The 18,478-nt window shown below is 31.6% G+C and overlaps 2 protein-coding genes across 6 annotated transcripts; both read left to right on the top strand.

Annotated features, from left to right (window-relative positions):
* Nucleotides 1-1,791: 1,791 nt before the first annotated feature.
* On the top strand, nt 1,792-7,656 carry LOC124827165 (uncharacterized). 5 transcript variants are annotated; one of them, XM_047300171.2, is made up of 8 exons: nt 1,792-1,951; nt 5,120-5,467; nt 5,542-5,925; nt 6,015-6,072; nt 6,150-6,233; nt 6,488-6,783; nt 6,907-7,024; nt 7,103-7,656. In XM_047300171.2, exons 2-8 carry the CDS (start codon nt 5,187-5,189, stop codon nt 7,196-7,198), a joined length of 1,317 nt encoding a protein of 438 aa, XP_047156127.1. In that variant the 5' UTR covers nt 1,792-1,951; nt 5,120-5,186; the 3' UTR covers nt 7,199-7,656. The 5 variants fall into 5 exon arrangements, with proteins under 5 accessions (XP_047156127.1, XP_047156124.1, XP_087959437.1 ...); XM_047300168.2 differs by having other exon boundaries at nt 6,874-7,024; XM_088103311.1 differs by having other exon boundaries at nt 1,796-1,919; nt 6,874-7,024.
* A 4,721-nt stretch (nt 7,657-12,377) lies between these two features.
* On the top strand, nt 12,378-18,160 carry LOC124827162 (calcium-dependent protein kinase SK5). The gene is made up of 7 exons (XM_047300163.2): nt 12,378-13,295; nt 14,916-15,059; nt 15,158-15,310; nt 15,416-15,531; nt 17,005-17,172; nt 17,537-17,761; nt 17,896-18,160. Exons 1-7 carry the CDS (start codon nt 12,740-12,742, stop codon nt 18,049-18,051), a joined length of 1,518 nt encoding a protein of 505 aa, XP_047156119.1. The 5' UTR covers nt 12,378-12,739; the 3' UTR covers nt 18,052-18,160.
* Nucleotides 18,161-18,478: the final 318 nt, after the last annotated feature.

Raw genomic sequence — 18,478 nt, 5'->3', positions numbered from 1 at the left:
TGTGATTATATTCAACAAGAATCAAACAAAAATTAATTTCATAGCAATAACACACTAAAGAATGATTGATTTATAAGGAAATCTATGCTAAGAGAATCTAACACAATTGAACTTAATGTCTTAGGAAATTTTATCAATGTTACGAATGATTAATGGTGAACTCTATGTATAGATGCTCAATTAAAATCAACCAGTAGTGGAAAAGAAAATATATTGAATAGTAAAAATCATAAAAATTGAAGATACATTACTTCTAATCCTGTGAATAAGAGAATTAGTTACTTATAACATTTTTAACTTTAGAAAAAAATAAAGATGAATGTCTTCAATCTCCAAAATGAGTCTCAACCTTTTAAGGTTAGTTTCTTATTCCCCAAAAAAGATTGTTTTTTCTAACTTTATCAAGGATGTGGGTAAATTTGCTCGAATTAGCCTAGATGAATTATTTATGCAATTTTTACTTGATTTTATTAACAGGAGTAACCAAACCAAATATGTTTACAGTTAATTTTGTTAAGATTATATTCAATCCTCAATTATTCTTATTTGATTTTTATAATTGAAGTAACACAATATGTTGATAATTGATTTTATTGAGATATTATTTAATCTTTTTATTTATTTGCACAATATTTTTACAAATAAGAATCAAATATTTTTATTTTCCAATTTATTGAATAAAAATCTTAATTATCTAAAAAGTAACAATAAAAATACCAATATAAATAAATTAAATAAAAACAATTATAATGCCCATTGTCATGTATATTTAATTTAATGTGGAGAAATGCAGTTTCAAAAGTCACGAACCCATGTGATTTTGCTTATCTTTATAATAAAAATTAAATATTATAGAAGGTGAATTAAATATATAAAAATTACATGATATTATTTATAAAATCATAAAAAGGATATTCTTCTTTTTGGTGTACCATTTTGTTTCTAATTTTACTCTTCAAGTAATATTTTTATTTTTTTAAATTAAAATGATGATTTTACAAAATTTACCGTGATCGTTTTTTCAAATTTATGTTTTTTTTTTCAATTTAACGGTTTTTTTAACTTAATTTTCTTTTTTGAAACTGAAATAATACAATAAAAAATTATTTCCAAAATAAATAAAAACTATGAATAATAAAACTATAAACTTTATTTATTTTAATTTTATAATAATAATAATATTTTAATTAGTTTTTATTAGCATACAAAATTAAACATACTCTCTTTCTACTTCTAATCTAACCATTTGACTTGTCAAGTTATTTGGATAAGAGTAATTCGGGTTATGATTAAATAGATTGGGTTATCTAGATTTAATTTTCGTTAGATTAATCAATAAAAAATACTTTTATTTAAATTTTTAATAAAAATAACGTAATATAATCTATTAATATATTTTTAAAAGAAATTATAATACCAAAAATAAAATTAATAATTTAAACATGTGCAGCTATTGAATTTTGATATTTAATAGTTGACATAAGTATATTAACCCATTACAAGATTTTAAAATAAAAATTTAAATAGTTTCTTAGACATTAGTATTCGGTTTACCGTTATCTGAATTCATACAAAATCTACCCATCATATATTTTTCCTTTCGCTTTTCTCATCGGATTTTAAATACATATATTTCAGACAAAATTTTATTATTTTCTACTATTTTTATAAATAAAATCGGAATGAGAAGTGTTGAAAAAAAGCATGGTTCGCGTGTGGTAGTTATTTATTATTTATTTAAATAATAGTAATGTGATTATTATTAAGATTACGATGACATATGTTAATAATTAGAGAGTTTTGTGGGTTTTGGCGGTTAGGGTTTAAAAAAGTGAGAAAAGAAAGGTTTGCAACAATGCCTTTGGTAATTCGTTGAAAGCAACGTTGTTAGCTGCACAGCTCGCTGGCTTGGTGTCTTGGTATTCTGTCCGCCTCTCGCATTCTCTCTATTGTAAAAATCTTTTCCCTTCCCCTCTTCCTTTCGTTTCCATTGTATTCGTTCCATCACCTTCGTTCGTTAAGGTTTCATTATTTTGCACTCTTAATCGGTTATTCGCCTTCCTTCTATTTGAATATTTTTTTAAATTGTGCTTAGTTTGACCATTGCTTTCAGTAATTTCTATCCACAGCTATTTGCTTTTGTTCAATCAAACTTCTTTTTTACCTACACGTAATTGTAGTGGACTATGGTTGTTTTTGTTCTGTATTTTACTGTTTGGTTTTATTGCTGAAAATACTCAATGTTTGATTACCATGTTCTTTTTGAGTATGCAATGCAAAATCATACACTCTTCATTTTTTTCCACATCATTGTGCTAGAGTGTTCATGGCTTATCGTAGAAGTTAAAGACATTCAAGTATGGTTCAAGTTTTTACTAATTTTGTCATCCTTTTTAATCAAGATCATCTCTAGGAGAATGGGGTACACTAGATACAAAGTAAGATGTAATTCAGATGAAGTTGCTCATGTTCAAGAGCTTAATATCTGTAAGGATGGATAGAAAATGATTAATGAAGGGATAATAAATAGGATTGATGAAATAATATTGTCTACTACCATGCACTATAACCATGGAGAAAGTTTTCTATTACAACTTACACAGATGAACAGAAAAACAACACAGAGGAGAAGGTAGGGTATACATCCGGCACCCTTCTCTCTATTACTGTCTTGTATATATATAACCCACATTTATTCATCCTAGTGGAGTTTGTTATTTTTTCCTTTTTGTTTTTCCAATGTTCATTTCCATGAGGGATGTTTGCCAACTGTATTTGGTCACGATTGTCACTAACAGATTCCTAATTTTTCCCCGGCTTATTTTCTGATATAATAGTCTTCCAGATGATTGATGAAGTAGGGGTGAAGTCTGTGTTCCAGTTTGGAATTAATCTACCCCAATTACCATTGAGCTATCAAAGAACTTATGCAGGACAATGTTGTTAAATAACAATCATGAAAGAGTCAACACCACACTTAAGGATCCCTTACCATATGCCATCTGTTATTTGCCTTTGTATGATGCTGCCTGCCATATTTGCAATGGCACTAGGCCATACCATGTACTGTGGTGCCCATGATGGAACTCCCTCCTTTTTTTTTTATCTTTAAGAAAGCTCCTTCATGCATTAAATACACAAACCCATAACAGTTTGTTCTTTTTGTTTATTTTTTCATTCTATTTCTTTCTTTTTCTCTGCCTAATCTTCATCTCTTCTTTATTTCTTCAGATGTTCCTAATCTCCTTTCCCCCCTTATTCTCAGTGTCTGTTCTTGTTCTTCATTTGTTGAATGTTTTTGTGCCCTTGTTTTCTGCTTTTTATAATTTTAGAATCATGTTATATGTTTCTTATTAAACGGATAACATTGTTCCCAATTGTTTTTCAATTATAGGTTAATGTGAAGTCCCCAAACTCAAATTACTTGGAGATTTGTCATATTTTATTGGATTTTAGTATACAATTCTGTTGTTTCTATTTTGTTTTTGCTTTCTTTTAGTATTACTGATATATGTATTCTTTTTTGTCTGCCATGCCACCATCATATTTATATGGCTGTGTTTTTGGCTTACCACCATATGCCACCTCAATAGTGAAAGGTGGCATAATTATTGATAACCTGACACAGGATGACAATTCTGGCATGGTTGTCCAATTGGATAACTTGACTGGGATGCGGATGATTTTATAATTGTGTAACACATTAAAGTTAGTTTTGAACTACATTCATCAAATTCAAAGCTGAGTTCCCGACTGTTGAGTCTCGAGGAACTATGTAGACGAGTTTCAACATAGAGAGATTCTTAGAGATCAGAATAGGTGATTGGTCCTCATTGTCCTAGATCAAATGGTGGCAAATATTAATTGCATGATTGATTATCTATTTTCCTTTTTGAATATGTAATGCAAATATTAATATTAAAGCTGTTTGGACACTCCTCTGAATCATTCATTTTCTTTCTCTCCCTCTTCATTATGGGCATGGATTTGTGAACATGACTAATCATGGAAGTCCAAAGACTAATGGGTATAGTTCACATTTGTATTAATTTTACTGGCATCTTATAAAAGATGGAGACATAATTCCGACAAAGTTGGTGTAGTTTGATAAACTGAGCTCATGTGATTATGGACACAGTTCACATTTCTGTTAATTTTAATGGCCGTCTTATAAAAGTGCAGAGTTAATTCAGGCAAAGTTGTTTTAGTTTGAGAAGTTGAGCTCACGCCATTGATTTACTTGACTATTCTATATGCAAGGCAAAATAATCCATAAAAGCATGCTGATGACTACTTGAAGTATTATTCTGTTCCAAAAACCTTGAACCCAAGTGTATGCATTAGAATCGAGGCATTGAATAACTTGCACAGGTAGCTATTCAGACACCAAGCAGTTATTTTGGATAATTTGACTGAACCCATGTAATTATGGACACGATTCACATTTCTGTTAATTTTAGTGGCCATCTTATAAAAGTGAAGAGTTAATTCAGGCAAAGTTGTTTTAGTTTGAGAAATTGAGCTCATGCCATTGATTTACTAGGCTAATCTATTTGCAAGGCAAAATAATCCATAAAAGCATGCTGATGACTACTTGCACTATTATTCTGTTCCAACAACCTTGAACCCATCTTTATGCATTAGAATCCGGCATTGAATAACTTGCACAGGATAACTATTCAGATACCAAGCAGTTATTTTGGATCAATTGACAGGGGTATAAACAATGATAATTGTTTAATACATATTCGATGTCTGTGTACTTCCATAGTTACCAAGCTGCGTTCGCTTTGTTGTTGAACCTTCGGAACTCTGAATTTTAACAGGGATGAACATCTTTTTTCGACTTCATCAAATTCTATCCCTGAACTTAATTGTATTAACATCCTGCATTCCCTTTTCTGCTTCATACTAAATAGTACCAAAATTCGTATTCCATAATTGTAATATGTGGCTTCCTGTACACTGCTGGTTATAATATGACACATTAGGTAATGTAATCGCGCCACTTGATTCTTTTTCTGAACTTTTGAATGGTAATGCTATTGTATAAATATTTTATTCTTAATTTCTGGGATTATTTGTGTGAAAGAGTTGCTTTTAATGTTTTTTAATGCAGGAATGCAGCTGATTGAGTTTACGGAAGCTTTCAGGGACCAATAGAAAGTTTAACAGAGAGCTGCACAATGGGTCATTTGGGTGTTTCTCACCAAGTCAAGTTCATTGGTCAGCATAAGGAAAATGGAAGTAAACTTTCTTCCAGTATTCCTAAGGTGGAGGAATCAAATGATAAAGAAAATATCACTAAAGGTGAACCTATCTTCATGCCAAAATTTAAAAAAAGAAAACGCCTTAGCCTAAATCGTCTTAGAGAGATTAAAGCGGATATGTGTGCCAGTACAAGGGAAAGTGGCAGCAGCATGCCTGAAACAAAGAGTGAAAACAGAGCTAGGTGGTCAACTAAGAGGTAAATAATTTATTGCATCCTTTCTGTTTACACGCTTTAAAAATATATTAAGTTGAGACCCTAATGTAATGTAGGTATATGTTGGCTGAGCAAAGCATGTGGGAGGTCTTAAAAGGTGAAGGTGCAACGTTTGAAAATCCAATTACCCGACCTGAATTAAGAATGGCTGTCCGTAAACACATCGGTGATACTGGACTATTAGACCACTTACTGAAGCACATTGATGGTAGATTGGCACCTGGAGGCACTGAGCGATTTCGACGACGTTTCAACACCAAGGGAATCATGGAGTATTGGTCTGAGAGTGCTAATTTGGATGAAATCCACCAGGAGACTGGGATGCAAGACCCTTACCAGATACAACCGTCTAAATTAAGGTCAGGAAGTGTTCCTATGCAGAATGTTGATTCTATTGATGAACTGAAAATGCTCAAAATAGAAATGGCCCAGATGAAGAGGTATTGAACTTGGAAACTCAAATTTCATAAATAATTCTGTATGCTTACTGTTAAATGTTCAATTTTTAAGATGTTAGTTTGCATAGCAGGGACATGCAGGAGCTCATTGCAAAAAAGAAAGTAAAGAGGGAAAGGTGTTTGATGGAGGTGAATAGGTTCATAATTCAGTGGTCTGTTCTCTCAAATAGAACTTTATGAACTTTTATTTTGATATCTCTTGACAGGAGACACAGAAAAGTTTTGTGAATTGGAAAGCCATGACTGAGGAGCGTGTAACTGAGATTCTGACTTCTTTGAAGGGTGTGCAGGTATCTAAGCAGCTTATTTCCACACTTTCCCACTATTTTAGATTATAGGTCTTGTTTGGCAGTGTCTTTTTTTTGAAGAAAAACTGTACTTTCTTAAATAAAACATACATTTAAGAGACTTCTAAAGATAGTAGCTTCTGAAAGTGAGCTATCTAGATAAGCGCTTTTTATATCTTAAAACAAACTAGGCCTTAATGGGATTCAGTTTATGTTGAATGTACTATATGCTTTAGTGTAGCTTTACATACTGACAGGGCATGAATGAAGACCTTCTGATTTGGAAAACTAAAGTTGAGCAACAGCTTATGGAAATAGCCAATAAATTGAGTGATGGACGAACATTGAGAGAACTCACCACTTCAAATTATCTTCCGGTAAGCTGGGAGGATTGGCTAGAAAGCACCAACCTAGACAATATTCATGGAAATGAATTTTCTCCGTGGTTTGGGAATCCTGAGCTGCTTGATGTTCCACAAGAGATTGTACTTCAAGAGCCGAACTCAGCCCTACCAATTCAGCTGCAAAGTGTAGAACCGACTAACATGAAGAGGTGTTATAATTAAAATTATATTCTTTAAAGCCATTTCATGCACCCTTCCACGGAAAAAAAATAACGAAGGAATTGCTTTTCTTCTTTCAGTGCTTCCCTTATTTCCCCCACTTTTGATTACAGCAATTTGCAAGATTTGGTGCCAAAGAAGATCGATGAATATCAACCTAATGTGATCCCTGATTCTTCTAGGGCTGTTAATTCTAAGTCTGACCTTGACAATTCGTTGATATTGTGTCAGGTGATGTTGATAGTGTTGCTATTTTCTCAATTTTTATAGTTTTAGTATAGTATTTATTTTATAATATTTTTCTAGCAGGAAATGTTCTTGGAATTATTTACATCGAGGGATAAAATGGAGCAGCAGTTATTGGAGATATCAAATACTGTATATGGCATGCTGACATCGGAATAGACTTTACATCAAATCAAAATAGGGAGCCTAATTTCAGGATTCCAAATTTTAACCATTTTCTTTTGTTACTCTCAGAGTGTAGGGTTTAGATATTGTACAGCTTTAACAATCTAATGGTGAAGGAAAATCCTTTTCCCAACCATAAATAGAAGCCTCATCTGAATCTCACCCATAGTAAGCTGCAAATTGTTGATACTTTCCCTGGCCTTTCACAGTACAGTCAATCGGTAGGACTGTTATTTCAAATGACAGTTTTTAAGTTTTGTTAAGTAAATTAAGCTCCTCTTGGTAGCTCTTCTGGTAGGCTTTAATGTAACTTTTTTTGGCTCGAGTGCTCATGAAAACATGTACTTAAACCTTATTTGAGGATAACTTGTTATATGTAGAATTTCTGCAGTATAGTTAATCTGATACAGTGGATTATGTAATTATATAACCATTCAACTGTTTGTTGGTAACTTGGACACAATGTAGGTGGTGGTAATTAATCGCTTAAAATCTCGAATCTGTTATTTACTGTTAAAATCAGACAAATAGTATAAGAATCACCAGTGTAAGTTTTTAGATAGTGTATTTCTAATATTTCCACAAAAAAACTTATATGCTTATACTGGTGTAGGTCTGTTAATTTCTGTTTCATTATGAAAATTCATCTTTTTTACTTTTTTTTCGATTCTGTTAATCTTTCCTGTTAATTTTTTGTTGTTGATTTGAGCGACAATGTTGCTCTTGTTGATTATTCTTCAAGAACCTGTTTAACCCCTAGAACATAGAAATTGGTTGGTTCAGATGTTTTTCCTGCATTAATATTATTATGTTAAAGAAAAAATCATTTTGAAATATATTTCCTTTGTTAAAAGAAAAAATTCCAAAATCATGTTCTAAAAGTTCTATTCCAAAACTTTCATTATAAAAGTTCTATTGTGAAACGTTTTTTTTTCACTCCGATTAAAAACTTAAGTGTTCATTTCAATAGTTTTTAATTTGTTACATTTTTTTACTGTGCTAAATCTGACATTCAGTTCTTAAACTCCCATTAGATATGATTTAAGTATTACTACTATTTTTTTAGGGTAGTTTTGGATTGAATTTTTATACAAAATAATAAATAAATATAGAAAGAGGAAGTTATTCAAGGATCTAGCTTGTTTGGATGATGAGAAATTGGGAGAGAATGTAAGGAATTAACTTATACTATTTAGTGCAGTAGAAATAATATAAAATAATTGTAAAAGTGACTAGATTTATTAATACATTTTTTACCTCTTTCACTTCTTATCATTAATCTCTTCAGGTCTATCTTTGATTCCAATCAAACATCTTTAATTCTTATCTTTTATTTTTCACACGTTTTCTATTTGATTATATTTTTTTACCCACTTTATCTTTTTCCTTTTTATCAACAGATTCTCAATAAAATTTTAGAAATAATTAGATTAAAGAAAAACTTCAAACTAATTTTAACTAAAAGTGTTACATAATGATTAGATAGATTCTTAATAACATGAATAAAAAATTGAAACAATTATGACATGCATGTATACCTTAAAAGCATAAGTTTCACCTGACATCTTTATTATATTTTATTCATTGTTCTCTTTTCCTGTTTGTGGTATTACTAATAAATTATCACATTATCATTCTTCAATCTTTGTGTTTCTCTGTCATGGTACACAAATAATTCTTCAAACCTATTTCGTGTTTTTCAAAGCATCAAATCCCTTTTTGTTTAATAACTTAATTATCCTTAAGTCTCGTTGTTCAAGGATGAATTTATTTATTACTAATTGTTATTTTTATTATCCTATTATGAGACATCACCCTATGGAGGCAGGTGCACTCACGTGAATAGAAAAAAAAAATAAAAACACAAATTCCCATCATATGGAATTTTGAATATTTAATTGGTAAATAAGTCAAGTTGTGGAATATATTAAGTAAATTAAATTGTTTGTGTGATGATTTTGTTTGAAATTTTGAGCGTGGAGATAATGAGAGTGACTGAACAAATCAAAAAACATTGTCTTTGAGAAAACTCTCATTGTATACGTTACAAGACTTTTGTCCTAACTTTGATTCCTAACTTTGATTCGTTGATTCAGTCACACATGTGATCAATTGCTTTTTCCAATGCATCTCATTTTCCTTTCAACTTCATCTGATCTTCCAGAAAGTTTTTTCCAAAATTTCACTGTTTACCAATTCAACTAAAATAAAATATCAAATTTATAGCAGTCAAACAATCTAAGAAATATTCTACATAAACTTCATCGTATTCTCACTTCTGAGAAGACGTCCCTTGGATCCTTTTAGGTATCCTGAGAAGATAAATTAGAGAAATTTAACATTGACAAGCCATAACTAAATCGATGTAAATAGTGTGTGGAAAGTATTTTGTATAACTTTTTTTTATTATAATATAACTAAATCAATATTATTATCATAAATTTTGTTTATCATCATCCAACAGATTAAAGTTCAAAAAATAAAATATTTATGTTAAATTTTAAAATATATTTTTTATGTGAGATTTTCATTTAAGTAGTATATTATAATTTTTTATCCGTGTATAGAAAAAAAAAGATTTCCTTAGAATTTTGAGAAAATATATTTAAAATAATTTTATACTTGAATAATTTTTTTTTAATAATTTTAAAAAATATTTTTTAATCTTATCATTTTAGTTCATTAACATTTACAAAATTAATAAATATTTTACTTCTCATAAAATTTTATTTGGTATACTCTAATTTGAAATATATACAATTATGAATTTTTTTTAAACATTTTATATTAAAAAAACAAGAATACATTGATAATGATATTTTATAATATTATTTTCTTTCTCGTGATTTTTGAATATTTTATAAAAATTAATGGATTAAATGTATTTACGGCTTTTAAACTTTTACGTAAAATTAAAATTTGTCTATATCATAAATTTTGATACAATTTGATCCTAAACTTTAAAAGTAAATAAATATAATTTTTCTAACCAATTGAGTTAAATTTTTTCTAACGTTTAAAATAGTTTCAAATGACATTTTTGAACTATTTATACTGTTTGTTTTGGTTAAAATTTTAGTTTGAAATATTGTTTAACATAAAAAAAATTAACATGGTTGAGTTTAAAAAATTATATCATTTTTTAGTTTGAGAATAAAAATATATCAAAGTTTGGAATAAAAATGAATTTCAATTTTATGTGAAAGTTTGAAAACTACAAACATATTTAATCCAAAATCAATTAATTGATATTAAAATAGCACGAAGACAATACAAAAATAAATACAAATATACCTGTTATCCGAACAAAATAAAATATAAAGATTATAATTAATTAAAATGTGTTGTACATGAGTACATGATAATGAAATTTATATTGTACATCATGTTGTCTACCTAATTTGAAAGTAAATATTTATAGTTAATTCAATAGTAAGTTTTTTACTTTTCTTTTAACAAAATAAGAAATAAAAATAAAACTGTTGGAGATAAACTTAAATTTTAGAATTTTATTAATAATTTTATTTAAATCTTATTTTATTAATCTTGGGTTTATAATATTTGATTTGATTTTGATAAAGATAAAGTAGATATAAGTAGTTTTGATTTTTCATTTATTTAGAAGAGTATTATTTTATTTTATTTTATTAATATAAGATAGAGATAGATTGAGTAGATTTTATTCTGAGCCTGTTAATATTTTATTGTCCGTTTTTATTATTTGTACTTTGCACAAGATTTTATTTACACTTATTTAAAGATTATCAAAGTTCAATGAGAAATAATTCCAATAAATTGAAAAGTATTATTATTTGTGTGGTCAATCCAATTATACATAAAATAAATACTTTAAACCAAAGTCTCAATTTTTACAACTGAAGTCTGAGCATTCAGAAATTGTTGTCCTATGTTTTCTATCTCTCAGGTCATTCCAATGAAGGATCAAACAATGTTCTATAAGATTAGTGGTGCATGAGCTAAAAATTAGTATATTAACAAAAGAACAAATTTTAATATATTAGAAATGAAAATTAAATAACTGCCGAAAACATAATACTATTTCAATAAAAAGGTCTCATGTATCTTTTAAGATTTATTATGACAATTTTATTCATTTAATAATACTATTTGTGACTGTGCCAATAGTTATATTACAGTGAGACGAAACACACATACATTTTAAAAACAAATTGAACGAAAATAAATCTGACAAATTGTTGGAGTACTAGAAAGATTTTGAGCATAATTTGGTTGGTTCAAGATCATGAGATTAGTCACGATAGGTCGAAGATAAAAACTAAAGGTTATGTGCAAAAGTAACTTTAAAAATGATTAGTAAGCAAACTTTAGAATTATTAGTAAATCACTCTAACAAAAATACAAACCATAAATATCATCTATTAATTGTCGAGAAGTTACTGACAAAAGAGTCACAAAAATAGATGAATTTAAATGAAAAAAAAAAGAATAACAAGAAATATGAATAACAATGACATCCTAAAAGTAAAGAATAACCATTCAATGAGTTTACATGGTTCTTTCGACAAGTTTAAAGTTCTCCACTAAGATTTGGTTTGTACACGTCATTGATTGATTAAGTTATATAAAATCAGAAGAAATATTGTGATATAAGCAACTTAATAATAATAGTAATTATAATAATAATAATAATTAGGTGGTTGTCTTTTATCAAAGGATAAGGCTTAAATATCTCTTATAGCTTTCATTTTTTTTTCTCTTCTCAGTCAACTCTTTGTACTTTTTAGACTTCAGAACTCATTTCCGCAGCCAGAGTCTCTTCCAGATAAATTTTTTAGCATGTTTTTTGAAGTAAGTTTTGCTACTTCTAAACCCAGTGATAGTGACTAAAATATTACTATATTCTTATTTATTTAAAAGCATTTTAAGAAAATGAGGCACGTAAAAACCAAATCCTCTATACAATCCCAAAAATGAAATATTTCACAATTTATAAAGCAGATGATGAGTACCTGATAAAAACAATAGCAACAATTTTTTTTAAAATACATTTGCTATTATTCAATGAGTGCAGCTTGTATAAAGACTAAAATAAAATAAAGGTATATTTGGTATATTTATCTGACAAGTGGTGCAGATGTCTGCGGATATAATTGGGGAAAAAGCATCATCAGATATTTAATAATCTCACATCACAACACAAAACAACATCAACTTGTGTCCGCAATTCAGTATTCCACAGTTCATTCCGCAGTTCATTCAACTCGTTCAATTCAAACTTCAAAGCAAAACACCCATAGTTCTTACAAGAAGCACAAATTTGCACACACCCTCTTTCTTCTTCCCCTAAATTTCATTCCATTTCCGCTTCCATGACATCTTCCGAGGAGAGAGAACATAATACACCATGCCCAAGAACATGTTCACACTTGTAACTCGTGACCACCACCACACCACCTGAAAAATACAAACTTTTCTTTCTGTTCCAAACTTAACGCACTGCACTGCCGTTGACTACTTTAAAGGTTTGTTTTCTGGGTGACCCGACAGAGAACAATGGCGGCCAAATCGAGTTCGAGTTCAACAAACGTGACGGTGAAGGCGGCGTGGGTTTTGCCACACAGGACGCAGAACATCCGGGAGGTGTACGAGGTGGGTAGGAAGCTGGGGCAGGGGCAGTTCGGGACGACGTTCCTGTGCACGCGCCGCGCGACTGGGGGAAAGTTCGCGTGCAAGTCGATTCCCAAGCGGAAGCTTCTGTGCAGGGAGGACTACGAGGACGTGTGGCGGGAGATTCAGATAATGCACCACTTGTCAGAGCACGCTAACGTGGTTCGCATCGAGGGCGCGTTCGAGGACTCTTCCGCCGTGCACCTCGTCATGGAGCTCTGCGAGGGCGGCGAGCTCTTCGACCGGATCGTCCAGAAGGGCCACTACAGTGAGAGACAGGCGGCGAGGTTGATAAAGACCATTGTTGAGGTTGTCGAGGCTTGTCACTCGCTTGGAGTCATGCATAGGGACCTCAAGCCAGAAAACTTTCTCTTTGACACTGTTGACGAGGATGCCAAGCTAAAAGCTACCGATTTCGGGTTGTCCGTTTTTTACAAGCCTGGTGGGTTGTGGGTTGAACCGGACTGTGTGCTTATTGTTACAATCTTCAATTTGGTTACTTTGGTGATGTGAGAGTGTTGGCGCTTCCTTTTCTTCTTTTTTTACAGTTTTTTGGTTTCTAAATTTGGGAAGTGCGTCCGGAGATTGTTGATCTGATTGAGGGTGGATGATTGATGGATTCCTTATTCCAAGTTATCTCTTGGGTTGGGATTTTAGTGTTCTGTGTGTATGGAAGGGTATCTGTTAGAAAATGTCCTGAGAAATTAGTTTCTAACTCTAGCTCAGAGATAACCAGAGTTCACCTCCAAAAAGCTGTCAACTTTTTTGGGTGGAATCATATTCTGTTTTTTAATTTGGTGGGAAATGGGTCTGATTATATTCTTGGTTAGTTGGTTATACTTCAAACTAGTGTTTACAATCTTGACTCTGCTTCTGTGTAAAAGCCTATTCCAATCTTGAATTTGCTCACTCTAATGCGTGAGAGTGTGGATGGTTTCTTGTCGTTGCTTAGTGTTTTGGTTTCTAAATTTAGGAAGTGCGGTGGGGAGATTGTTCCTCTGATTGGCGGTGGATTGATGAATTCCTTATTCCAAGGTTATTTATCTCTTGGGTTGTCTGATTCTTCGTAGAATACTTGTTATGAAAGCTTGGTCTTTTAAATGGGTTTTATTGAGAAATTAATAACTGGGTTCAATCCAAAAAATTTCACTGGTTTTGTCCTTTTAATGAAATTGGGTGATTATTTATAAAAAATGGTGAAAAGGGGGTTTGGTTATTTTGTAGGTATGACTGTGCCATTTGGATGCGTGATTGTGGAGGATGCCTTTTGGAATTGATTATGATCTTGTGGTTGCTGATAGGATGAAATTAAAGAAGCTACGGGGTGTGGGGAATAGTTGTGGTTGTTTGTGGTCTGTGTTTGTTTTTGAAATGTTATCAATTTGAGATGAAAATGTTGCCTTTCCCTTTTCAACGAAGGGGTTCACAAGTGGTTTTCCATGGTGGAACCTTAAGAATATAATCCACTGATGTCGTGTTTGATGTAGAGATTCCTAGATTTTATGTCCTCCTTTTTCAAGATGTCAATTAAATTGAATAATGAGCCTCGTTGGGTCAGAAATCCCTGTGGGCACTGAAGAATGAACTGGATTATTTTATCTGATCAGGGTTAAAATAGTTTAAAAAGGAAAGGAATCTCTAATGGAATAAGAGCAATTACCAACCTTTTGTTCCATTGTTTTGGTGTCTTAACACATGATTTTTTTTTTCCTATAAGCTTGTACTATATACGCCAATGTTTAAGTATGCTTTTTCTGCAAAACTTATAAAATAGTTGAAATCAGTACTATCTTTCTTAAACGGAATCTTATAGCTGCATCCTTTTGGTTGACAATTGACTCAGTTTTTGCCTTGCAGCAACCTGTTTCATCTTTGTGCAAATTGTGAATGAAGAGAAGTATTTGTCAGTAAAATATACTTAAAATTTAAAATTTAAGTAGAAGTTATGCAGTCTCATCTTACAGTTAAAGTTCATTTTTTGTTCCATCCTTCATTGTTAGATATAAACTGCAAATGCTTTCATTCTGTGAATGCCCCTGCCTAACACTGAGATCCTTTTCAGGTGAATCGTTTTGCGACGTTGTCGGGAGCCCATACTATGTTGCACCAGAGGTCTTGCGCAAGCTCTATGGGCCTGAATCAGATGTGTGGAGTGCAGGGGTTATTTTGTACATTTTATTGAGTGGGGTGCCACCATTTTGGGCTGGTAACTATTAGCTATGTATATGTTAAACTAATATTTGGGGATCTTATCATATTTGTGTTCTCTTCATTGATAATACTGATGCAAGTTGTTACTTTCAGAAACTGAACCCGGGATCTTCAAACAGATTTTACTGGGAAAACTTGATTTTCAATCTGAGCCTTGGCCTAGCATTTCAGACAGTGCCAAGGATCTAATTCGGAAAATGCTTGATCAAAATCCAAAAACCAGGCTTACAGCACATGAAGTACTCCGTAAGTTGCTAAAACTTCTTGTGCAAATAACGTTATTGAGTTTACAACGTTACTACATAAATTCTTAGAATGGCCCAAGAGCTGTAAGATGTCTTTCTGTGTCAGGCCACCCATGGATTGTTGATGACAGCATTGCACCAGATAAACCTCTAGATTCTGCAGTTTTATCACGCCTGAAACAGTTCTCTGCAATGAATAAACTGAAAAAGATGGCATTGCGGGTAAGGCTTCTTTAGAACTTTTTGCTAAGGCTAGAGGATTTGTGTTTGTCCAAATTACGAGATTTTACATTTTTTGTATTGAGAGGAAGAGGGATAAAAGATAATGAAGAAATGATTTGATTTTATCTAAGATGTTACAATGTACTGATGCTATTTAATATTTTTATAAAACCTAGTGTACTTACTAACCCTTATTTATACTAATCACAACCTTATTGATTACAATAACAAATCATAACCAGATAGAAAACATTGTAACGGATCTAAGATAATTATGACATAAGACAACCACATTTAGAAGATAATCCAACATATGATGAGATCTTTTTGGTTATTTCCACATATTCTAATATATGCTGAGCGTGGATGAACAAGTTTTCTTTCCAGAGTACTCACTTCTCTGTCTTCCTGTTACAATGAAAAGTTACCATATGCATATATGATATTAATTCCGGCTAACCAGATTATAATTGTTTCAACAATCATCGGAAAGCCATTTTCTTTCATAGTTACTCAATTTCTTGTGCATTCTTTTTAACAAGACCCAGAAAAGCTTCTTGGTTGTAAAGTTTATTACAAAACATGGTGGGATGCCTGCAGGAATGCAAGATGCACCATCAGGTATTACGTTGTCAACCAATTATGAATTTCATGTAATTGAAAACTGTTGACTTATATAATTAGTACTTTAAAAGTAATACATTAGGTTTTAAGAAATTAGTTGATAATGTAAATATTTAAACTGACAGGGTCAAAAATGTATTTTAATATATTTTTATTGGGAAATTAAAAAAGTAACTGTATCATTAATGACTTTTACTTTCTCTTAAAAAAAGTAAATAAATAAAGATGAACTCTCACTCTTGATCACCCTTACCCTCAAAGCAAGGCCAAGGGTATTGGAGCCAGAAAAAGCTACACGATTGGAATCAAACAATTGGATTATGTCCCAATGGATTTCTCAACAGCTATCATTGGTTAGATACACTTCATAGATATGGTGGCTGCTTTTTACTTGTATTTTTTATTCTGGTTATCCACACTCTTTTGGATTCTGTTTCTTAATTTCAGTTCTCGGTTTGGACTTATGAGTTATATATTGTTTTTTTTGAATATGGATCTTGAGGCAGCCTCATCCTTATTCTTACATGATTTTGATATCTATGAGCCTTAAAATTGGAAGACAAGGTTCAGTTCTGAAGGGAATACCAAGGTTGGAAAGCTAACATAAGTAGATATTGAGAGAAGGTTATTTACATTCCATCTTAAGAAATGTGATTTTTTCCATAATTGGTGTTCTTAGTTTTCCATTAAATAAATCAGCAAAAAGGAAATACTATGCAATCTTAGCTTGAACTTCAGGGCACCGTAATATTATCTGTTCGTAAAACATGAAGAAAGTGATCTACTTTTTAGTCCTTCTGCATTCCATCTTAATACCACAACAGTTATAGTTTTGCTTGCTAATCCTAGGTTATTGCCGAGAGGCTGTCTGAAGAAGAAATTGGTGGCCTGAAAGAGTTATTCAAGATGATTGACACTGACAACAGTGGATCCATAACATTTGATGAATTAAAAGACGGCCTGAAGCGAGTAGGATCTGAACTTATGGAGTCTGAAATCAAGGATCTCATGGATGCTGTAAGTTGATGAATGCTAATAACGGCAACATTTCTCAACATATGGCATGTTTGGATGCAAGTTAGAAGCGGTTTGGAGATCTTCTCTTCTGAACATAAAAAATAAACTTTTTCTCCGTAGAGAAGCTCTTCAAAGCTCTAAAAAACACTTTTAGTTTTGTATCCAAACAGACTCATACTGTAATCAAGTGAAATGATTGTGTGTTGACATAAATAGGAGGAATCTCACTAAGGGTCACATGATTTTCATCAAACACAAAGAGTGCTATTTTGAGAAGTGTCTGTTACGATCAATTTTTTAGTCCATCTTCATGCTGCTTTGCCTTTAATTTTGACATGAGATGTTGTAATGTGGCATGGAACAGGCAGATATTGATAAAAGTGGAACAATAGATTATGGTGAATTTATTGCTGCCACAGTTCATTTAAACAAGCTGGAGAGAGAGGAAAACCTGGTGTCAGCCTTCTCCTATTTTGACAAGGATGGTAGTGGTTACATAACCCTTGATGAGATACAACAAGCTTGTAAGGACTTTGGTTTAGACGATGTTCATATTGATGACATGATCAAGGAAATTGACCAAGATAATGTAAGTACTGTTCCATTTCTTGGCATGGCATGTTTTCTTGTAACAAGACATCAAATTTCCAAGAATTCATTTTGGAATGTGTGTGTCGGTACCAAGTTGTTTGTTGGGGTATTAATGGAGGATCTGTGGTGCAGGATGGGCAAATAGATTATGGGGAATTCACTGCCATGATGAGAAAGGGCAATGGAGGAATTGGAAGGAGAACAATGAGAAAAACACTGAATTTAAGAGATGCTTTTGGGTTAGTAGACAATGGCTCCAATCAAGTTATTGAGGGCTACTTTAAGTAACTTCTTGCAGACAAAATTCACAAAAAAATTAATTTAGTAAGTTTCTACCTTGTTTGTAGCTTCTTGACCAAATTTTGCTTATCTATTGAAAGACCCATCTTTTCTGGAATTTTTTTTTTCATATTCACTGATTTTTATTTTATTTTTATCTTAATCAACAACCTCAATTATGGTTGATTCAAGGTTAGACTGTAGTAGTTGTTACGCATTCATTACTGAGATTATGAAAACGTTGAAAAATTATGGTGCCTCTTTTTTTCTACAAGATATCATGTCATTGGCCCATTACCTTATCTTAGGACCACCAAAAGGCACTTTCTTATCTTGTACATAGTTATAATGTATGGGTTTTCCAAATACATTAAAGACCTTCTGATTTGGAATAATTTATTGAAAAATTACATTCTAGATTTATTACTTTTAAAAG

Source organism: Vigna umbellata, chromosome 1, assembly GCF_029865625.1.
Source record: "Vigna umbellata cultivar VRB3 chromosome 1, Vumbellata_1.0, whole genome shotgun sequence".
Lineage (NCBI taxonomy): Eukaryota > Viridiplantae > Streptophyta > Magnoliopsida > Fabales > Fabaceae > Vigna > Vigna umbellata.
The sequence above is the reverse complement of the archived record's forward strand: the minus strand, read 5'-3'. Positions and strand labels throughout refer to the sequence as shown.

Coding starts and splice junctions, on each gene's coding strand:
- LOC124827165 (XM_047300168.2), top strand. CDS start 5,187: ATGGGTCATTTGGGTGTTTCTCACCAAGTCAAGTTCATTGGTCAGCAT. Junction 6,073..6,149: donor GGGAAAGGTGTTTGATGGAG/GTGAATAGGTTC, acceptor ATCTCTTGACAG/GAGACACAGAAAAGTTTTGT. Junction 7,025..7,102: donor ATTCGTTGATATTGTGTCAG/GTGATGTTGATA, acceptor TTTTTCTAGCAG/GAAATGTTCTTGGAATTATT.
- LOC124827162 (XM_047300163.2), top strand. CDS start 12,740: ATGGCGGCCAAATCGAGTTCGAGTTCAACAAACGTGACGGTGAAGGCG. Junction 13,296..14,915: donor GTCCGTTTTTTACAAGCCTG/GTGGGTTGTGGG, acceptor GATCCTTTTCAG/GTGAATCGTTTTGCGACGTT. Junction 15,060..15,157: donor GGTGCCACCATTTTGGGCTG/GTAACTATTAGC, acceptor TGTTACTTTCAG/AAACTGAACCCGGGATCTTC.